The sequence below is a fragment of the Bactrocera dorsalis genome, chromosome 1, assembly GCF_023373825.1.
Source record: "Bactrocera dorsalis isolate Fly_Bdor chromosome 1, ASM2337382v1, whole genome shotgun sequence".
In the NCBI taxonomy this organism is placed as follows: domain Eukaryota; kingdom Metazoa; phylum Arthropoda; class Insecta; order Diptera; family Tephritidae; genus Bactrocera; species Bactrocera dorsalis.
In genome coordinates this window covers 7,724,821-7,745,450 of record NC_064303.1, presented here as the reverse complement: position 1 = coordinate 7,745,450, position 20,630 = coordinate 7,724,821, and the positions used below count along the sequence as shown (strand labels likewise).

The 20,630-nt window shown below is 36.0% G+C and overlaps 2 protein-coding genes across 10 annotated transcripts in view; both read left to right on the top strand.

Annotated features, from left to right (window-relative positions):
- The window catches only part of LOC105233641 (protein FAM102B), a 183,074-nt gene that overhangs the window by 62,569 nt on the left and 99,875 nt on the right, over positions 1-20,630 (top strand). The window contains exon 1 of one of the 9 annotated variants that reach the window (XM_049457069.1): positions 18,182-18,263. The exons of the other annotated variants lie outside the window; for them this stretch is intronic. The gene's annotated coding sequence lies outside the window, so the exon portion shown is untranslated. Of the gene's footprint in view, positions 1-18,181; positions 18,264-20,630 lie in introns of those variants that run through there. 9 annotated transcript variants of the gene reach the window in all.
- Positions 59-4,966, top strand: LOC109580083 (uncharacterized). The gene has a single exon (XM_049457100.1). It carries the CDS (start codon positions 1,315-1,317, stop codon positions 3,235-3,237), a length of 1,923 nt encoding a protein of 640 aa, XP_049313057.1. The 5' UTR covers positions 59-1,314; the 3' UTR covers positions 3,238-4,966.

Below are 20,630 nucleotides of genomic sequence, written 5' to 3'. Positions count from 1 at the left end.
CTCTTTCTCTCTCTCTGTCTCTCTGTATCTTTCTCTCTCTCTATGTATCTCTCTATCTATTTCTCAAAGATTTATTTCTCCCTTTCCCTTCTCTATTTATATATCTTTCTCTCTATGCCTTTGATCTCTTCCTCTCTATATATACTAGATACATGTATCTGTTACTATCAGATTTATTTTATCTCTTTTTTCCTTATCCTACTCTATCCCCCTATTTATCACACTTTTTCTACTCTCTCTATTTCTCTCACCCTTTCATTTTCGCTCTCTCTCTCTCTCTTTAACCCTCTTTTTCCATCTATCTAACATCTTGCCCTCTCTTTCTCTGTGATCATTCGAGTTTCTTCCTTTTTAATCTCCTTTAAAATTAATCCTGTACAGCTTCCCTCCCCAAGACCAATCGATTACGTAAATGAAGGAACTTACTCATCAAATTTTAATAGTTGTACAAATACTAAATGCGTTAATTTACTTCCTCTAGATACTCCGGCTATCAACATTCCGATTTCATAACTGACTTCCACAATTTTGAAACATTTCTACTCCAGACATTATAGTCGTTATAGTAGTTTATCTCGTCCATGCCCCACCACAAACAGTCAACTCCACAGTCTTCGATTTTTATCCGGTTACGAACTGTCAACTCAGTAATATTCCTTAAGATGTTTCTAGAGATATAACAAAATAATAGAGCTCCAAATTTTATAAGTCTGATATAATTAATCATGAGTCTGAAGTTTCTGTAGTCTTCGTTGCACTTTTACATTCCGATATCCTTGGATTTTCATATATAAGGTTAAGCTTTCAGCAAGCAACTTTAAACTTATTTGTTACTGAAAGAATTTACTTAGATAAGAAAAGGTCTTCATGGTCGAGACAGATGGTCCGAACCGCTCTACGAACCCTAACTTATGGTCTTCGTAATAAGATCGCGATAAGCGAAGCGAAAATGTTTACAAATCCAGTTCAGGAACTAACTGTTGACCCAACACTCTACTCTGTGTTCAGCTTAAACTATTAATTTGTCGTCTCTAAAGTGTAAAAAATTGATGTCATACAATTATCGGTTTGTACTTTACACCAAAAAAAAAAAAACACATCGCTCATTATCCGAATTTTGTACTTGACTTAAAATAAATTTTCCTTCTTGTCAAAGAATGAAGTGAAAAAATTAGAAAAAATAGAAATAAAAAACAAAATATTTTTGGCGTGCAATTTAATATATATATTTTTTGGATTTTGTCTTAATAAAATATATAAAATTTAATTTGCATTTTTTGTTGTAAATTTTTGTGGCGGTCTCCAAGTCAGACCATGCATACGCGAAATTTTTATGGCGTCGATATTGAAGAGGATCTGGGCATACCGTTGTCATATGATGCGGCCTGGAAGATCTTCAATCGTTGGCCGCGTGAAGTGCGTGTACAACGCCAACGATTGGGTCAACGTGCCACGCCGTCGAAGCACGCTTGGTGCTTTTGTCAGGAAAAGAATTGTACAACGCGTTGTCCGTTCTTCGGCTTCTATAATAAGAAAGACGGACCAATGGAGAATAAGATACAAAGTATAATGTCTCACACGCAAGGTACGGGACGTAGTCCACCGGAATATAAAGGATTGCTACGTAGTCTCAATAAATGGTACAACAGCCGATGTGCCGAGGGCTCGAGTCAAGTACTGGATTTGTCGAAGTTGGAGCAATTAACAGTAAAATATAAATATCCCGTGTTTGCATTAAACAAGCAGAATAGTTCGCGTCGATTTCGTAGACACGACAGTAGATCGGTTTTTTACCACGACACGAAGTGCAATCCGTCCTCGATGACGAGTAAGACTACGAAGCGTAACAGAGCTACCGAAGAGTACAGCTCTTCCGAATTGTATTACACAATTGAGAACCAATTACGCAATCTCAGCGTGAGTCAGTCGCGTCTCAAACACATGAGCGCAAGCCTCTGCCGTTTGGCCTACGCTAAAAAGCATGCCTCGCGGACGGGGTTACGGCCGAAGATCTACAAGCGTAAAGTTGTGCGTAGATATCGCAGTGACATACCGATTGTCAGCAATAGCGAGAGCACTGGCAATACCAACACGAGTAAAACATCGAACTTTTGTTGCAAAAGTAGCAGGAATAGTAAGTCCACGAAGAGCACCGATGCCAGTAAAGGCAGTGGAACAACCGAAAGTAGCAAACCTAGCAAAGACAGGAAGATAAGAAAACGTGGCAAATCCAACAAGAGCAAAAAGCCGAGCAAAAGTAGCAAGCCGAGCAAAAGTAGTAAGCCAAGTAAGGGCAAGTTGAGTGAGAGTAGTAAGACTACCGGGAGCACTAAGTCGAGCAAAAGCAGAAAGCTTAGTAAGACGAGCAAAGTGAGTGATACCAGTAAGACCAGCAAGACGAGCAAAACCACCGAGAGCAGCAAAACGAGCAAAACCAGCGACAGCAGCAAGACTAGCGAAAGCTACAAATCCGTCACTGGCAGTAAAATTACCGGCACCAGCAAGAGCAGTGAAAGTAGTCGGACTAAAGATACTAGCAAGAGTGATTACACCAGCAAAACTGGCGAAACTAGCAAGAGTGGCACGGCCAACTTGAGTACCGGCATTAGCAAGCGCAGCAGAACCAGCAAAAGTAAGGCGCCGAGTAAGAATAGCGTCAGCAGCAAGTCTACGAATGTCACAACAGCCAAGGCGATCAGCCATCCTGTCGTGAGAAGCATACGCTTCAACCTCGCCAAAAGCAAGCGAGGCGCCACGCGCTCCGCTGGCGATGAAGAGCTCAATTGCAAGCGCAAAGCCACCGGTAGCATAATGAAAGAACAAGCCAAAGTTGCCAAGCCGCAGATACAGCGTCTCGGCGGTGGTAATGAGTTGCTGAATCGTAGCAATCGTAGACCCACCATGGCTTGGAACAGCGGTGCCGGCGCTCCGAGTCGTAAGTCAGCAGCTGAAGCTGCGTCGAAACCCAACAGCCAGTTCGCGGCCAATCAGTTGGCGCCCAAGTGTTGTCTAATTAGAAAACCTAATAAACGCTCTATCTTCATTGATGCCGGTGGTGCCGGTGATGCCGTGGCTCATAGAGCTGGACGCTGCAAGGTTACTAAAAAACCATCGGTACGCATCTCTAAGCCGATATTGTCCATGTTTCGCAAGAAGTGTACCAGTTCCAAGCAAAGCCTGGCAATGCGCGGTCAAAAGTCAAGGTGTTTCTTCATTAAAGGCGGGCGCCGCAAGTAATCGAATCAAAAATTTCTAACGTGTGTTTGTTCTCACAAAGTGCGTTCTCGAAAATTTCTTACATTAATCAAATTCGATGTGGTTTTGTGAATAGGTTTCTGAAAATTATTACACAAAATCACATCGTAGTTTGTTGTTGTAAAAGTATATGTAGCTTTAGTTATATTTAAATTTCTTGTAATGTTATGTATTATGTTGTGGTCTCTAAATTATTGATTTCAAATATATTTGAAGATTCGAAAGTTTTGGGTTTTAATTGGAGTCTTCGCATTTATGATACTAGTATGTATAGTATGGTTTTGGTTAGGTTAATCTGGTAGGCCAACAAGCCACGCATAGACCAGTTTTGGTCCTTTGCAATACCAGCTGGAGTTCAGTTACTAGGTCCAAGAGCAGTCGTTTTCCTTTAGAAATTTTGCACTTGACGCGAATTTACCGTGAGGTCCCCAGATGCCCTGCTACATTTCCTGCAATTTGCCCCAATTTTGTGTACTTCCGATCTACCGTTGTGCACATAACTTTTGCAGTTTTCCACCCAGGTACCTCATTTCATCGGGTTTTGATTTTCTTTATCATGCTTCGTATAGAAAATGCATGGGTTTCCCAATGTTGATCACGTTTTCGCATGTCGTACACCATTCCTGGCAGTCTCATCCACTAGTATGGATTCATCTCGAGTTTTATTTAACTCCTAGCTTGAATACCAAAGTCAAGGCTTGGATACATCCTTACAAATACAATCATTTCTGCGAAACTATCTGCGGCATCAACTTCAGATTTTCGGATAATATTCTCTATATATAGAATATTTAATCTTCTGAACTAGGTATGCGTGGTTTCTATCAAATTATCGAAAATTGTTGATTACTTCTTTGAAAGTATTGAATTTTCTGAATACTTCGTTTCAATCAGAATATATTGAGTTGGCCTCCATTGGATTACTATCTCTTCGAGAAAACTGTTAGCTAGACTAAATGGCTTTTTCCTCATCCACATTTATTGGCTGTAATTCTCAAAAAACGTGAAATGCATAATTTTAAGAAGTTGACTGAAGACTCCTACATGCTGTTATCTCCGTAAACTTGTAAGGGTTGCCACTTAATTTTATCAATAATTATTACAATAAAATTCCAAAATATATTTTTAGAGCAGATTATGAACAAGTCGCTTTAACTATACTGGTATCAAATTAAAATACTGATATAAAAGTCAACATAATGTACCGTTAGGGTTGCCACCTGAAACATACATATATGCGAATGAAAATATTTTTGAATAAATTATGATGATCATACCATAAATTATGCACATAGAATAAGATAATTAGTGTAATTAAGTTAAGACTGTCATAGGGTTGCCATATATTTATATGAAACGTAATAGTTGCTAAATTAAAAATCTATATTTTCAGATTTTGTGGTGATTTATATATAAAAGTAAGCATTTTTTCATATGATTGCCAGCTAAGAAATACATACTTATATGAACAAACATTTGCAATTTCCTTCTGAGCCTCTGGTTGCCAACTATTTTTTAATTAATTAAGGAATTTTAAGAATGAATTTATAGAGAAAAAAATAAATAAATATCAGAACACACTTGAGAAATTCCTACCCACACAGCAAACCAATTTTTAATATTTTAGTAGGGTTGCCACATATATTTTTTTCTTTAATAAAAAATTTCATAATCTGCTTGTATAGTGGTCGTAACGTAAAGAAAAATTTTTATTGGAGGATACATTTTTTTTAATTAATTTTTTTAATAAAATAAAAATTTTGTATGAATATTTTTGTTATAAAATTTTTAATATTTGTCGAAAGTTTATAATGTCTCTCACCACTGGAGAGCCAAAAATTTGAAACCAGTAATATATTTTTTTATTAAATTTTTAATAGAGTTGCCACCTTATTTTAAATATACATACATAACGATAATTATACCAATACCTGCTTAAAGTTTCCAGTTAATACAAAAACTATTTTTAAATCATATATTTGTTGCCTACAACTTTCTAATCAGTTCGATTAATCAAAAAATTTAGCTGGTACGTTTTCTTCATTCTAATTTTTGTTTGGAAAATTATAAAAAAAATTAAATTAAAATTTTCAAATTAAATTTCTTTAACTATTCCCAAAATGTGGTGCTGGTTCTATCCGCGCGATTTCGATTGCGGTGCTGTCGACCCGCATGCGTGGAAACGCAACGTTAAAATGTGTGCCCTTGAGCCAACGGGAAGTCACCAAACCAACTTAAGCGCCAGCTGTAACATACATGGTTGCAATGACCACACGCTCCAACGCATTTTACTTCAGAATACAGTCTGCAACGATGTAATACAGAATATGTGGGATAAAAGCGTGCAGGTGCCGTTATGTGAAAATTACGAAAAGTACGAAATCGGGGCAAGATCGAATCTAAAACGTCGCTATGCTATTAATTCGCAGCAACCTTTGATGAAAAAATCCAAAAATGATCAAGAATTAATAAAACAGCTGCTGAAAGCGCACCCCGCGGGGTATAAATATGCTTGCAAATGCGAACGCACATTGGCCGGAAGCTGTAAATGTAAAAGAAGAAGCTTGGAAATGAATGGTTCATATTATAACGACATTTACGAGCGTGAGAATAATTAGAGGAAGAGCAGAAAACCATCGAAATATAAAAATGCAAAAGAAATAATTTACTAAAAAAATAAAATCTGACATAATGCAACGCGAGAAATAACAAAACTGTATTTTTTGTAGGCCTATCTGTCTGATAACTATGCTCTGGCAACTCTAGATGGTTGAAAATAATGTTTGATTATCCAAATCTAAAATTTTTAAATTTGTGTCTATATAATATATTCCAATGTTTGGCACAGTTTTTCATATTTTACAAGTTGGCAACTCTATTTTTTTTAAATTTTCCTGAATGTGCAAAAATACTGCGTTTTCAAGAAAACTTCTCTTCTCGAAAACTCTTTTTCACTCATTTTGAGTTTTTCTAATTTTTTTCTACTTGGCAACCCTTTTTTCATTTAAGCTTCTACAAATTTTTCATAAATTTTAACTTGACGTCTAAAATATTTTTATCGGTGTTTAGCACTATTTTTCAAAACTTGCAACTTGGCAACTCTAAATTACCTTTTTTTAGCTTTCAAACAAATTTTTCTTCTTTTCTTTGCAATGTTTGAAACTTTTTCCCAATTAATTTGGAGATTTTATAAAAAGTTTTATTATATGGCAAGCCTGTTTTTTATTTTAAATTCTTCCAATGACTCATAAATATTGAGATTGGTGTTTATAATTTATTTTTCTTGTTAAAGACAATTTTTTCCAGTTTTTTTTATGGCCCAATTTGGCAACTCTAGTCTCTGTTATGGTCCAAAAATGCTTAACTTATTTAGGTTTCAAAAAAACTTCTATTTGCAATATTCAAAAATTATTTGCAAACTAGTTTTAAGATTTTCTCAAATTTTTTATTACTTGGCAACCCTTATTTTCATTTAAGGTCGCAAAAATTCTCATAAATTTTGAAATTTGCCGAAAAATACTTGAAGTAAAATATTTATCAAAAAAAAATCGTAATTATTCCAAATCTTTTTGACTTCTTTTGAGATTTTACAAATTTTTTTTGTACGTGGCAACCCTATTTCAGTATTGTCACTCCTCCGTCTTTTAATTGTGAAATTTGTGTCTGTGACATATTTTTCTGTGCTAAAAACTATATCTGAAAACTTGCAACTTGGCAACTCTATGATTTTTTTGGTTTTCATTATCCTTAGTATTCAAACACACCAAAGTTTTTGGTTTTGAGAAAACTCCCTTTTTCAATATTCGAAAAAAATTATCGTAACTAATTTTAAGATTTGATAAAAATTTTAATTACTTGGCAACCCTTTTTCTGTATTTTCACTTCTCCCTGTTCAAATTTCAAATTTACATAATTTTTTTCTTTTTGAAGTCGTTACTCAAATTTTTATTGTAAAATTTTTGTTATTCGAAATATTCCATATTTTTTCTTGTCTACTTCTGGACTGTGTATTTGCCTTCAATGCCTCATAACAAAAAAAACTCATAAACTAAGATCCACAAAAACAAAAAACAAAAAAAAATTTAAATCCAAAATGTGCAATCCGTATTATAACTGTTCCAATTATTGCTGCACCTCGCCGGCAAATAAAAAGTGTCAATCGTCCTCTCGTCTCGATGAGTGCCACGGGTTAGTGCATTTGCTCCACCACTGGTACGACACCCCCGAAATGCCAAAGAAATGTACGTGCTGTGAGCAGATCAAGTGCAAGAAGAATAATCTCCTACATAAGTTGTGTCCCGTACCGGGTCTGCGTGGTGAAACTATGAAGCAAGTATTAGGCATGCCAACAATACCGTTATGTGTCTGTCCAGCCCTAAATTACACAACGATTGTACCAAAAACCGAAGCGTGTGAAGAAGCTATCATACAAAAGAGTATACCGAAAGTTGAGAGAGATGCTGCCGGACGTCTGTTGTTCGAACTCAACGAGAGCGCAGTGCGACCCCGCAAACGTGGGGGCGCAACTCAAAAGCGACAAATTAATACTTTCCTTAAAGGTCTCAAAAACTGGTATGCCAAACAAATGAAGGGTACAGCACGTTTACGCACGGCACGTGACACCGGCGCAGCATATGTCGACACAAAGCCACGCAAACAGAAAGCGAACCGGAAGCAAAAGCGTAACTCAGCGGCACGCAACAGCTATCATTGGACTCCAATTTTCTCGGATTTTAATTTTGCATGCGAAGATGACGAATCGCCAACCGATTCGCCAGCCGATTCGATTTTATCGATAATATCGGGCACGCGTGTAACGATTATAACGACCAAACCGGATGTCGAGGTTGTTGACGAAACGATTGCCATGGAGGATATAACGAACTTGTTGAAGCAAATACAAGCTAAACCGAAACGGCCGATACTCTTTCATTCGCCCTTCAATAGAGATGTAGTGTGGACTTGGCGTAATTATGATCCCTTAGACGATTTACCCAAAACGTTAGAGAAAAAGAAAAGGAAAAGGAAACAACCACGCAAATCCGAGTACACACCGTGGACTATGAATATTGTGAATGATCTGATTGAAGGTAAACCAGTGTCGGATAAACAATTTAAAACGAATACTGAGTTGCAAAGTGTGGTCAATGAATTGGCGCTTGAGATCAAGCGGGGCAAAATGCGGCGTGTCAAGCATAGCAGCAAACTCTAGCTGAAAAGCACGAACTTTATTAGCTGGGGTTGAGTTAACCGTAAATGTGTTGAAAGTAAGAGCGGACTACGGAGGATGGAGATGAATGGAAGAAGAAGATGGGAGGACCACTCATGAATACGCATGAATTGTAGTTGAGGTTCTGAGTGAAAATTGTTTCTTTGGTTATAATGCGAATTGTATATTTAGAAAAATTAGTTTCCGCTTAATTCAATTTGGTCGAGTTTTCTGTAAATCTTTAATGTAAATAAATCAAGTTGTATTAAGTGAATTGTATGTGTTTTATATACCAAAGTTCCAAGTGGAAAATATCCCTGAATATACCAGTGTTCCAAGTGAAAAATATCTGTGACTATACTGAAGCTGTTTCTTCTCTGAAAGCAATAAACTCTCAGCAACTACAAGAGAAAGAGTTCGATAGCTTTTCGAGGGCGTTAAAGCGATTTTTTTCGATAAGAATGATTACCTTGGAACTCTTCAATGGTCCACAGATTAATCCACGCGTTCTTTGGTTTTCGGATAAACTCAGAAAATGAAGTCAGAGAAGAGCACTCTGCAAATTTCGGTCATCACTATTTTTCACATTAGACATCCGAAACTTTTTTGTCACAGAAACTGTGTAGTTTTGTTCACAGTGAAGCTAGATCTCGTAGTCATTAATCGCCGTCACCAGAGACACTTCTACGGACTTTGTTGAAAAGTTTCCTACTCGAAAATCTGATATCAATCAACTCCGATGTCCTCCACTGGGGTTTCCATTTATCTTTATGAGCTTTCAGAGGACAGCAGCTTTCAAGAGTATCCCTACAGAGGTAGCTAAAGAACTCGACAAACTTATCAAGCGCACCCGTGAAAAAGATGTATTTGATCGTGGTTGGAAGAGCCGATCGAAGCTTTATGCAATGCAGATACAATTTGTATTACTGAGGTTCTTTTTGTTGGACGAGATTTAATGTAGGCATGATCGTGGTTGGAAGAGCCGATCGAAACTTCTTACAATACAGGTTCAAATTTTTTCCTGAAATTCTTGAAGGCGATCCGCCCAAGCTGAAACTAATGCAATTATGATTAGATCGTCTAAAACTTTCCCATCCGATATCAAGGGAGTGATTGCTGTAAAAGATAGCATTACATCAAGGAACTCTGCCCTGTTTGGGGTCAAAAAGTTGGGAAAGTTCCGCATAATAAATAACGTTTCACTACATTTAAAATTGAAAAGCGACTCAACTCTCGTACTTGTGTTCGAGCTTCCCCAGTCGAGCATTTAGTCAACAATGGGTGGTGGTTTGACTCCAAGTACGCCATTTACTGAGAGGGAGTGCCGATAAGGTTTTAATGGCTTCACAGTGCATGTCTAAAGTTTGTTGCGTCCGAAGTCTGTCGTCGACGTAGTTGAGGAAAGTTCTCTTGATGCTCCTAGGAGGCGGTTCCGCTCCAAGCACGTGGCAAAGATGGTTTCGCGTAATCATTATGCTCCTCCTTATGCTACGTGCCTCACTGTGCAGTTTGCTGGGAGGCACCAAGAGACATCCTGTTGTAGTCCGAAGTGCAATATTCTGACAAGTCTGAAGCTTCCTCGTCAGCGTTTCACTGCATCCAGGCGACCATATTGATGCGGCGTAGTTAAGGACCGGTCACCCGATTGCCTTATAAGTTGCCAACAACGTTTCTTTTACTTTTACCCATGTGCTGTCGGCTAGCGACTTGAGGATTTTTGTGGCTTTGTACTTTGGCAGTTATCCCGGTCGTGTGAGGAGTGGAGAAGCACAGGCTGTCGAAAGTCACACCCAAAATCTTAACTGGTAATTATTGAAAGCAACGCTTCATATAACTATTATATAACATTATAACATATCGACCGACTACTGACCGGTCCAAATCGAGTTCTTGTATGGGATCTTTTGTAGTTTTCAAGGGACGAGTGTTTGCTTTAGGAAACTCGTGGTAAAAAAGCTCTCAACCACTCATTTACATCAGGTTGTACAATTTACACAAGGTTTTACTGTATTTATTTTAATTTCTCTTCGCCCTATTTGGCTTTCTGACATTTACAAATCGTTTTCAGAAATTATATTTTCATTTTAAATGTCGAAATTGCTAAATTAAGTAAACATATTTTGGAAAACAAAACCAAAATTACAAGTAAGAGATATCGTTAAACAAAATGTTTAATGCGTATAATATCTACAGTTACGAGCAAGATTATCAAACATATCCCAATTGTTACAACAATAATCCCGATGACTGGCAATTCAACAAGCGTTACCTCAACCAAAATTCCGATGAACGTTTGCCAGACAACCAAGTGGTATTCCATCCAACTGAAGGCCCAGAGCCACCCACAACACCCTCAACGAAAACGCTGAAACAAGCCATTGCCTCGCTGAATGTGATGTACAGCGCCGCCAATGAGGAGATACCACTCCAGAATTACACAGCTGAAAGTGATATTTATATAACTGATTCACTAATGAGCGCCAAAATGAAACGGAGTAGATTTCGGAGGATCACAATGCCACGTCGCTTAGCCGATCCGAAGAAACTGGAAATGAATACTTGGTTAAAGCATATGGACGAATGGTATACGGCGGAAATGCGTAAGGATTGTCCCAAATTGGCGCTGAATCACAAGAAGGATAGAAGAGTGCGTATTGCGCAATTGCAACGCTGCTAGTTTGATGATGAATGGAACGATGAGAGCTTAGATCGTGCTTTAGCTATCTAATGCCGCGCATAACAGCTCCGCGGAACATGATTTCTGGATAAAATTAATACTTGCGAATCGAAAGCTTAAAATACTGGTAATCTGTCAAGAAGCTTGATATATTCATATAACTGTCTTGGAGAGACCGTAGATATTGGTCTAGAAACACTATTTTGCTGGTATACCTATACAATATTTAAATTTTTTTTTGAATAAATTTTACTATTTTACAGACAATTTTACTGTTTAAGTTACTGAAATATCTTGATACAGTGGTAACAGATCCTTAATGCATGCCTCTTCGCATTTTATCTCAAAGGTTTAAAAAAATGTGCTACTGTCCACCAGGAACCAGGCTCCATTAGATCCTGCGCTAAGAGATCGGTTCTGCTCATTTGCAGTATAAGACCCCCATTACACCCACGAAAGAGTTTGGCGCAATGTTCCCAATATCAAGTTTTATTAATAGAATCCAAAAACGCAGTGTTCAGCTCATATTGATGGACTATTCCAAAAAATTTTACCACATGAATATGAAGATTCTTTAAATATCCTTAGCTCCATGTTAGGTAGTGACCATATAAGTAGTTGTCAATTTTATTACTGATTATTTTAAACGCGAACGGTTCGACACCGATAGTCAGAGTTATTTTCCTAACTTTAAGGTCTTTCTGATAGGGATCCGTCCTTCTCCTCTTGATTATTCTGGCGGAGGAAGGTTCGCCACCAATCGTCTGAGCTATTTTCCTAACCTGAAGGTCTTTCTGAATTAGATTCGCCCTTCTTCTCTTGATTATTTTGCAGGAGGAAGGTTCGTCACCGATCGTCAGAGCTATTTTCCTAATCTTAAGGTCTTTCTGAATCAGATTCTCAATACATACCTTAACTTGGAGCTCCTGGAACTCTATTTACTTCTTAATGGCTTTCTAAATGTAGGACAAATTTTTGTGACCATTTTTTTCATTTTGACAGACCGAAAACAGCGTCTCGTTCCGAAAGCTCATTGTAAGAACCATTTTACGTAACTTTAGAGTTTCTGCTGAGGGATGCTGGAAAATATAATTTTTTACGAAATACTCTTCAAATTTTTACTGTCGGATTATAGATTGTGCCTTAATCGGTTATAAGTTTGCTTATTGTTTTGCTTATTTCTAAATCCTACGCTGCTAGATAATCAGTCGTATTCGTTTTATAAAACAGCTAGTCTAGGAATTTGCCTTCAAAGCTGAAGTCATAAAATAAAAATTAACAAAATAATAAATATTTCGGTTTTCCAAAACAATAAGTTGTGGCCGTCGTCAAAAAGTAATGGACAATCCACATTGTAACGAAACATATTCGAACGAAAAACCATTAGAGGGACTCAAGTGTGTCACCATGCTGCCGGAGCAGTTTATGAACTGGTGTCTCACCGGCCTGGAGAGAGCCAACGAAAGTCTACGCATATTAGTCTCAACTAATTCCGTAAAAACGCTGTCTAAAGATATGGCGACCATTACCGAACCACAGCTGCTTAACGCAAAAGTGCCAACAAAAATTGCTGGAAACAAAAAAACATTTACGAATAACACCAAAAGAAAACCCCAACCAACAGAAAAGAAAATGGACTGCAATGTTAACGAAATGTTTCCTTATCAACTGGATCGGCTGCGGCGCGTGTTGTATGCCGATGACGATCACATGGTGCGTCAGGAGTTGGCCGAGAAGCATTACAACGCAAACTTCTTCAATCAACTCGATAACGCGGAGTTAAATCATAATACTTTGAATGCGAAAATGGCGCAAGAAGCGCTCCTACAGAAGCTGCTACACAAGGATCAAGCGCCAGCTCGTACGGAGTCGGCCTCCACGCACAACGTGCTACAAAATCGCGAGAGCCGTTTGTGTCGTCTGCTAGGTGGTGGCGTTAACGAACGAAAGTGTCGTTGCAACTGCTGTGGTAAAGTCTGTCAGCCGAAACGCAATAACCGAACTTTCGTCGAATATGATTGGACCAACTATGATTGGTGTAAGCAGCTCAGAGCGGAGTTGCAGCGACGCACGAAACACTTGAATCGGCTGAAGAGAGAATTGCAACTGCGCGCAATACGTGTGCTGCCGAATGTCACACATTTTTAATACACAAACCATGGATTTATGCAATCAACTGTATGAAATGCTCAAAATTTTGCTGGAGTGAAGTTGCTCTCGAGCTGCTTTCTTTCTAGAACTGGCTTTGTGCCTTCGCTCCAATAGAATTTTTAGTATTTTCCATATAACGATCTAATGTGGAATGAAATATCGCATTTGTTGATGTGGATTGTCGATTTGCTTTAAAAAAAATTGAACTGTATTTTAGTAAATTTGAAAATTAAAAAAAATCGTTCCACAGAAATATTAATTTGTCTATTGAGTTCTCGAGGAAGTTTTCTGTCGTCTATATGGTTTCAGGTGTAAAATCTGCTCTCAGGAAACAATTTTTTTTTGTCCTCTAACAGATTGATGCATTTACATATAGGATCATATCCGGGAAAAGCCTCTGAAACCGCGTATGTAATCTATAGTTTCTAAAAAATTTAATTCTTGAATCCCTAAATCAAAAACGGAAAATATGAAATCTTCATTATATGTGTAAAAGGTTTTAAATAAGATTGAGTTGAGGAAAAGTTGGTAGTTTTGGAAAATTTTGTAGATTTTATGTATAGTCCAATAATCTCTTACTTGCCGAGTTTCAGTTCCACTACTCTGTACAAAATTTTCAAACCCAGAGCACTATCTATCAATGTAACATAATATTGGCTAACTTCGTTCAAGACTAGAATACTAAATCAGCTCGTCAAGGCCGGATTTCTAATATACCATACAAGATAAGCCTAACCAGAGCCCTATCTACCAATGAACCTTGAAGTTGGACAACTTTGTTCCAGACTAGAATACAAAATCAACTCGTCAAACTCGGATTTTTAAAAATAATACTAAAATAGATTCAGACCCCGTACTAGATAAGCTGTCTAACTGTTTAAGTCAAGTTAGTACATCTCCAAAGTTTTATACTTAAACTCATGAAGAGACTGGATCACTTCAGCCATAGCAACAGAACATATAATACCTTGCTCAGAACTGGTTTACCAAGCTAAAGAAGACACGATTCCTTACTTTTATAGCGAGCTTAAATTACCCAGCGTTTGAGAATGGTATTTGTCAGCGACTACCTCAAGAAGCTCGGATTTTTCTATACGATAACAACTCCCAAAATACAATGTACCGACTTTTCGTCAAAAAAATAATTTTAAGTCAACGAATTTTCAAACTTTCTCACATTACATTTCTTCCCTCCACGAAGCTTACAAAAACACAAAACTATTTCAATCAAAAAAATTAAAATAAACTAAATTAGAATGTGCTGTCCCTACACAAACAACTGCAATAATAGCTGCCCAGCAGTTACATTGGATAGTGTGCCCTTTTATTGTGATGCCCAAGATTTGAACGAATGGAAACGTTTCATGATTGAAAAATTCTGGCCCGAAGACGGACCACGCTGTCACTGTTGTGGACGCATAAAATGCAAGAATCGTGGTTTATTGCATAAACTATGCATGGTACCAGGTATGACAGGGCGCACCATGTACGACATACTCACCAAGTTGGATCCGAACTTCAGTGTGTGTCAATGTGGTGAAGCCTGGAATTCCTGGTCTAACGTAGCAATACCCTTCACAGACTTCCAAGAAAACTGGACAGATCGCAGTGGCAATGAAAGGAATGGAAGCAGATTGCCGTTAACTGGCGTCACCGACTTCCAAGAGAAATGGACAGATCGCAGTGACAGTGAAAGCAATGGAAACGGATTACCTGGCGTCAAAGGTGGCCACTCTTTGAGTACGCTACCAAATGATCCCAATTGGTTGAAGAAATTCAGTAATTTTTACAAACAAGCTTGTTTTACCGGTTTCGACAGAGAATACGCCTACAAAAAAGGCCGTAAACCCTATAATGACAATTACTTCTTAAATTATCACAAAAGCGATTATGAGATGTTGCGCAGTGAATACGATAGGCGTAATCGTTCGGAAAATGAAGGAGAACGTGAGCAACGTGGCAGCCGAAATCGCAGAAGACGTTCAAGAGGTAGTGGTGGAAGTCGCATGCGCGGTAGTAAACAACGTCGCAGCCCATCCATACACTTGCGCCATCCACAGCTGAGGGGCTTTAGTAATTCTAATCCTAATGATACTGCCAATACCAATCGCGATTCCATTTCCAATAGGTCCCTCGACAGATACTCATTAGGCCCGCCACTAAGTCAGCACGCACTGAAGAATTTACGTCGCCTGCTAGATGCCTTACGTGAAAAGCGTAAGGAAATGCTCCACATTCCAGTCGCCGTGCTCTATCATAGACCAAGTGTTTATCAGGAATTCTTGACGCAGGGAGATTTGAAGGAAATCGGCAAAACCCTCGTCGAAACTGGTTATGACGCAAAAGGATTGGCGGAATTTCTAAATTTAATAGGTGACGCTACAGCGCGTTACGATGAACCGAACATAATCGAACCGGTAATTAGCAAAGAGCCCGCACAGAAAACGGCATTCACCGCTAAAGATTTGGAAAAAATTGAGAAACATTTCATCAGGGTCATAAAAAGAAACAATGATTTGTATATTTAATTGTGTGGAAATCATTTGTGACTGCGGCATAACTTTCGACCGTAAAAAAAAACTAAATTTATCTGCTCTTTTTGGGTCTTAAAAAGGTAGACAGTTGAAAATTTTGCTTCCTTGAAATTTTTGGTGAAGTTGGTTGTAATTTGGTCGACTAAAAAATTTAATAAAGGAAGTAGAATTTAAAGGTTTGTGTTTCGATTTGGGAGAAATGTGGGGGAGGCCAGAAGCATTGGAGATCTGTAGTTAATAACCGTATTTCGTTTTCAAGAATCTGTGTTAAGTACTAATAATTTATTAGGAAGGAATATGGTTCCATGAATTGCTTTTATTTCCAAGTTCCTATATTCAGAGGTCACAAACTAACCTCGAAAGATCATTTGTGGACTCCATCTCTAGTTTAAAAGACCGAAGCACGAAATTTCGTTCTGGTTTCTATTGGAACCGAGTTTGTACTACCGTTATAATTAAGAATTGTTGTGGTGCTCAACTCCATCTTAAAGGCCAAAACCTGAGAGGATATTGCAAGGAATAGAACGGGGATCCAACACAAATAAAAATTAGGGTTGCCATATAAAAATAAAATAATATTCTAATTATTTTAAAATAAATCAATTTAATCAAAATATTTTTTCCACCTTTCTTAAATATCAAAATTAGCCTTAAATAACATAGAGTTGCCACTTAATTGATATTTACATATATGTCAACCATTTTGTATATTAAAAATTTAATAACGATTTTCAAGTAATATAAATTGAAATATTGTTTTAGTGAAACTTAAAATCAACAACAGTAATAAAAAATTAGGGTTGCCATATAAAAATAAAAAAATGTGCTACTTATTTTAAAATACATAAGTAAATTTAATACAAATATTTTTTTTAACCAACTCTCTTAATCTCAAAATTAAGCTTTAAATTACGCATAGAGTTGCCACATAATTAATATATCTAAACTATTTTTAACTTAAAAAACTTAAAGATGATTTTCAAGTAATACGAATTTAAAATATTGTCAAACTAATGTTTAAAAAATTCAAATAGCGTTGCCACATGGACGTAAAAAATATACAAATTATTTTACAACAAAATCGAAGTATAAAAAATATATATTTTTTACATCAAACGTCGTAATATAAAAATGTATGTTTACCTTTCGCATAGAGTTGCCAGATAACTGCAAAAATAAAACTTTTTTTAAAAACTTTATGTTTTATGTAAAATTATTGAATTAATGCTCAAGCCTCAGAATCTATGAAGAGTTTAATACTACAATAATTTTACTACCATAGTAAATTTTGCGCAAGGCCTCGCTTATGTTGCTTCATACACTTCGCCACATTCTACATAAAACTGTTCGCTCACACGTTTATTTGTGTGTTCCTTTTGTGTTACAATTAACGCCATTAAACGATTTAGATTTGCTAATCACTCTCATTTTGTGTGCAGCTGTCCATTGCCGTCTCTCGTTCGTCTTGGCTTTGTTGTGGTATACTTGATCGTAAACAATATTATATAATAATCTCATATTATCTGCGGCGTATGTATGTATGTGTTCTTTTGTGTTTTACTCTACTTGTACATTTCTGCAGATACATACATATGTATGCAGACTCTGCAGACAAGTTAATTTTAAACGCTTAACTTTATTTACTTTATTTTATGGCGCTATTAACGGTAATAAAAAGAGATTTGGATTATTTAACAATTGCCAAATACAAAAATAGAAGTTCATGTTGGAAAAATATTTTTATATTTCAGATTTTTAATGTACATTAAATTGAGATTACCAAAAAATTTGTAAAAGGAAATATTTATTTTCCATGTTTTTCTGCTGCCATCTCTGCTAGCTGTTAACTATTTATCATGTTACAAAAATTAAAAGTTTCGGACTAGTTGGTAACTAGTTCATTTTGGTTTATTGTTTAAAATATCCTAAAATAATTTTTGTAGTAAAATACCAAACCAAAACAAAACTAGTTACCAACTAGTCTGAAATGGAGTAGTTAAGAACCAACCCAAAAAGTTTAAGAAAAGACTTTTACATTCTTTTTCACAAATAAATAATGTTAGAAAAGTGGAATATGTAAAAATAAATGGAATTTGGGCTCGATTTATACAATATTAAAAAAATAATTAAATTTAGAAAATTATTTAATGAACAAAAATCTTGTTGACCATTTCCAGAAAATTAATTTATTACATAATATACAAATTAAAAATGTTTTTCTGTTCAACAATTGTCTATGAAATATTTTTCCTAACCACTTTTATTAATTTATATTTTCCTTTTATGCTTTCAGGTATGTCTTTCCAAGGGTTTCGCTAAATACCAAAAAACATAACGCTCAACATTTGCTTTGTGTGTATTTGTAAATATTTCCGTGTTTATCATATCTTTATTTACAATTATTTATTAACACTAATCGATGCCATTCAAATTTAAGGTAAATAAATATTTTCTTTCACAAAAATTTTCGGAAAAATTTTACATCTGCCAGTGCATGCCATTAGCTGTATTTATAATAGTGAGTCTGATGGCAATATATTGTATATTTATTTTTCCAAAATAAACTAAATGCTAAGCAACAACAGGAAAAACTGATAAATTTAGTTCTACAAAAGCTATAATACTCTCCACAAATAAAAAAAATCTCCATACAAAAACTTGATTTTGATAGCCCACTTTGTATGGCAGCTATATGCTATAGTGGACCGATCAGAACGACTCATTCGGAGATTGTAGCATTGCTCTGGATAATAATATATGCCAAATTTCGTTAAGATATCTTATCAAATAAAAAAGTTTTCCTTACAAGGACCTGATTTTGATCGTTCAGTTTGTATGGCAGCTATATGCTATAGACCGATCTGAACAATATATTCAGAGATTGTACAGTTGCTTTGAACAATAATTCATGCCAAATTTAATCAAGATATCTTACCAAATAAAAAAGTTTTCCATACAAGGACCTGATTTTGATCGTTCAATTTGTAAGGCAGCGACATAAATTCTTTCAAAGCTTGTTCCTTATTTCTTTTACCTTCACTGTTTTGCACCACTGTTTACTTATTTACATATAAATGTAAATCATGCGGCAATATTGTACTAGTAATACAATATGCACACTTGTCTCACTCTAATCTTATTTATGTTTTATTACGGCGGCGATTAGCTTACCGATCTACCAGACTCACATACGCTATACAAATAGCAACATACACATACATATATTTACCAACTAATGTACAAAGTGTATACATTTTCTTATGTTGTTTATTCGCTTGTTGCGCTACTTGAAAGCAAATTCTTGCGGGTAATTTTGCTTTCTGTTTATGGTGTTTGTTCCGTGCCATCAACTAAATCATTTCGAAGCTAGCGACGAGCTGCAGTCATATAAACAAATAATTTCGCTTATTGCGTACAACAAAGAAAAATTCCGTTGAAATGTGTGTTTATATATTAAATATATTTATGTATATGCTTATTTATATAATATATAAACAAATGAAGCGGACAAGGTCGTTCAAGGCCTTCTCAGTGGCTGAGTGCATTGTGGCACTATGATAGGGGAAATACAAATATAATATTTATGTGATTACACTAATGTGGAAAAAGTGTGCACATAGGTATATCTTATGCATACATATTGTTTCGCACCTGCGTTCGGGATCATTTGCACTACTCCTGATGTTAATTTTGACATAATTTTACTAGAGCATAGCCTTTCAAATAGGCAAAAAAGTGAAAAAATGGTGGTATAAAATTTATTAGAATAGGAAGATCATACAATGAAAATTAAAAGAAAAATAATTTACAACACTCTGGGTCCGGATTTGAGAGTGATTCCCCCTCATTTAACGTTATAAAGGTAAAAAAAAAAACTGTTGAATTCGATTTCCGAACAAACTACAAGTTCTATGAAAACGATTTATATGATAAAATTATAGGTAATAGGATAGTCTAGCAAAACCACGCATAGACCAGTTTTGGTCCTTAGCGATATCAGCTGGAGTTCAGTTACTAGATCCATGAGGAGTAGTCATCCTTTACCATGCCTGCGCTTGGCGGGAATTTCAACAAACTCTGTGGCCTTCTTTATAGATATCTCTTCCAGTTTTTCATAACGTGGCAATTGTATAATTTTTTTAATTTAAAGTTTTTTTTTATAAATTTTTGTTTTTATTTTTTTTTAATTTTTTTTTTAAATTTTTTTAAATTTTGTTTTAATTTTTTTCTTCAATTTTTTTTCTTTACTTTTATTCTTTTTTTAATATTTTTTTAGTTTTTTTATTTTGTTTTTGATTTTTTTCTAATTCCTACCTTCTAATTTCTCGCTAATTTGTCCTTTTTCCCTTTCTCTTATCACTTCAATTCACTAATATAATTTTGCAATTTTCAACTCACATTTGGCAAGCAATTCCAATTTTCGCAAATTATCTGGCAAAATTTCGTAATTAAACAAACTTGTTACGGTTTTCACTATTTTGCTTTAATTTCTGTTTTTAATGAGTTTCGTTTAACAAATCGAGACGTTCAACCGCAACATGTGTCAAAAACAGTGGCGGTGACTCAACCAACCATGCCACATACTAGTAGTTAGTTATTTACTTAGTTAGCACAAGCAGCCTTCATACATACATATCTACAAGTGTATATGCACATATGTACGTATATATGTATATATCTACATATATATATATATGTACACATGTGGTTTGCACCACAGCACGGTTAGCTGTTTGTCCGTCGGGACGTATGAGTAATTAAAAGTAAATATAGTTAGTCTACATATTTCAAGTTTTTATCATTG

Bases quoted from the DNA above. Each gene is read 5' to 3' on its own strand.
- LOC109580083 (XM_049457100.1), top strand. From the start codon at position 1,315: ATGCATACGCGAAATTTTTATGGCGTCGATATTGAAGAGGATCTGGGC.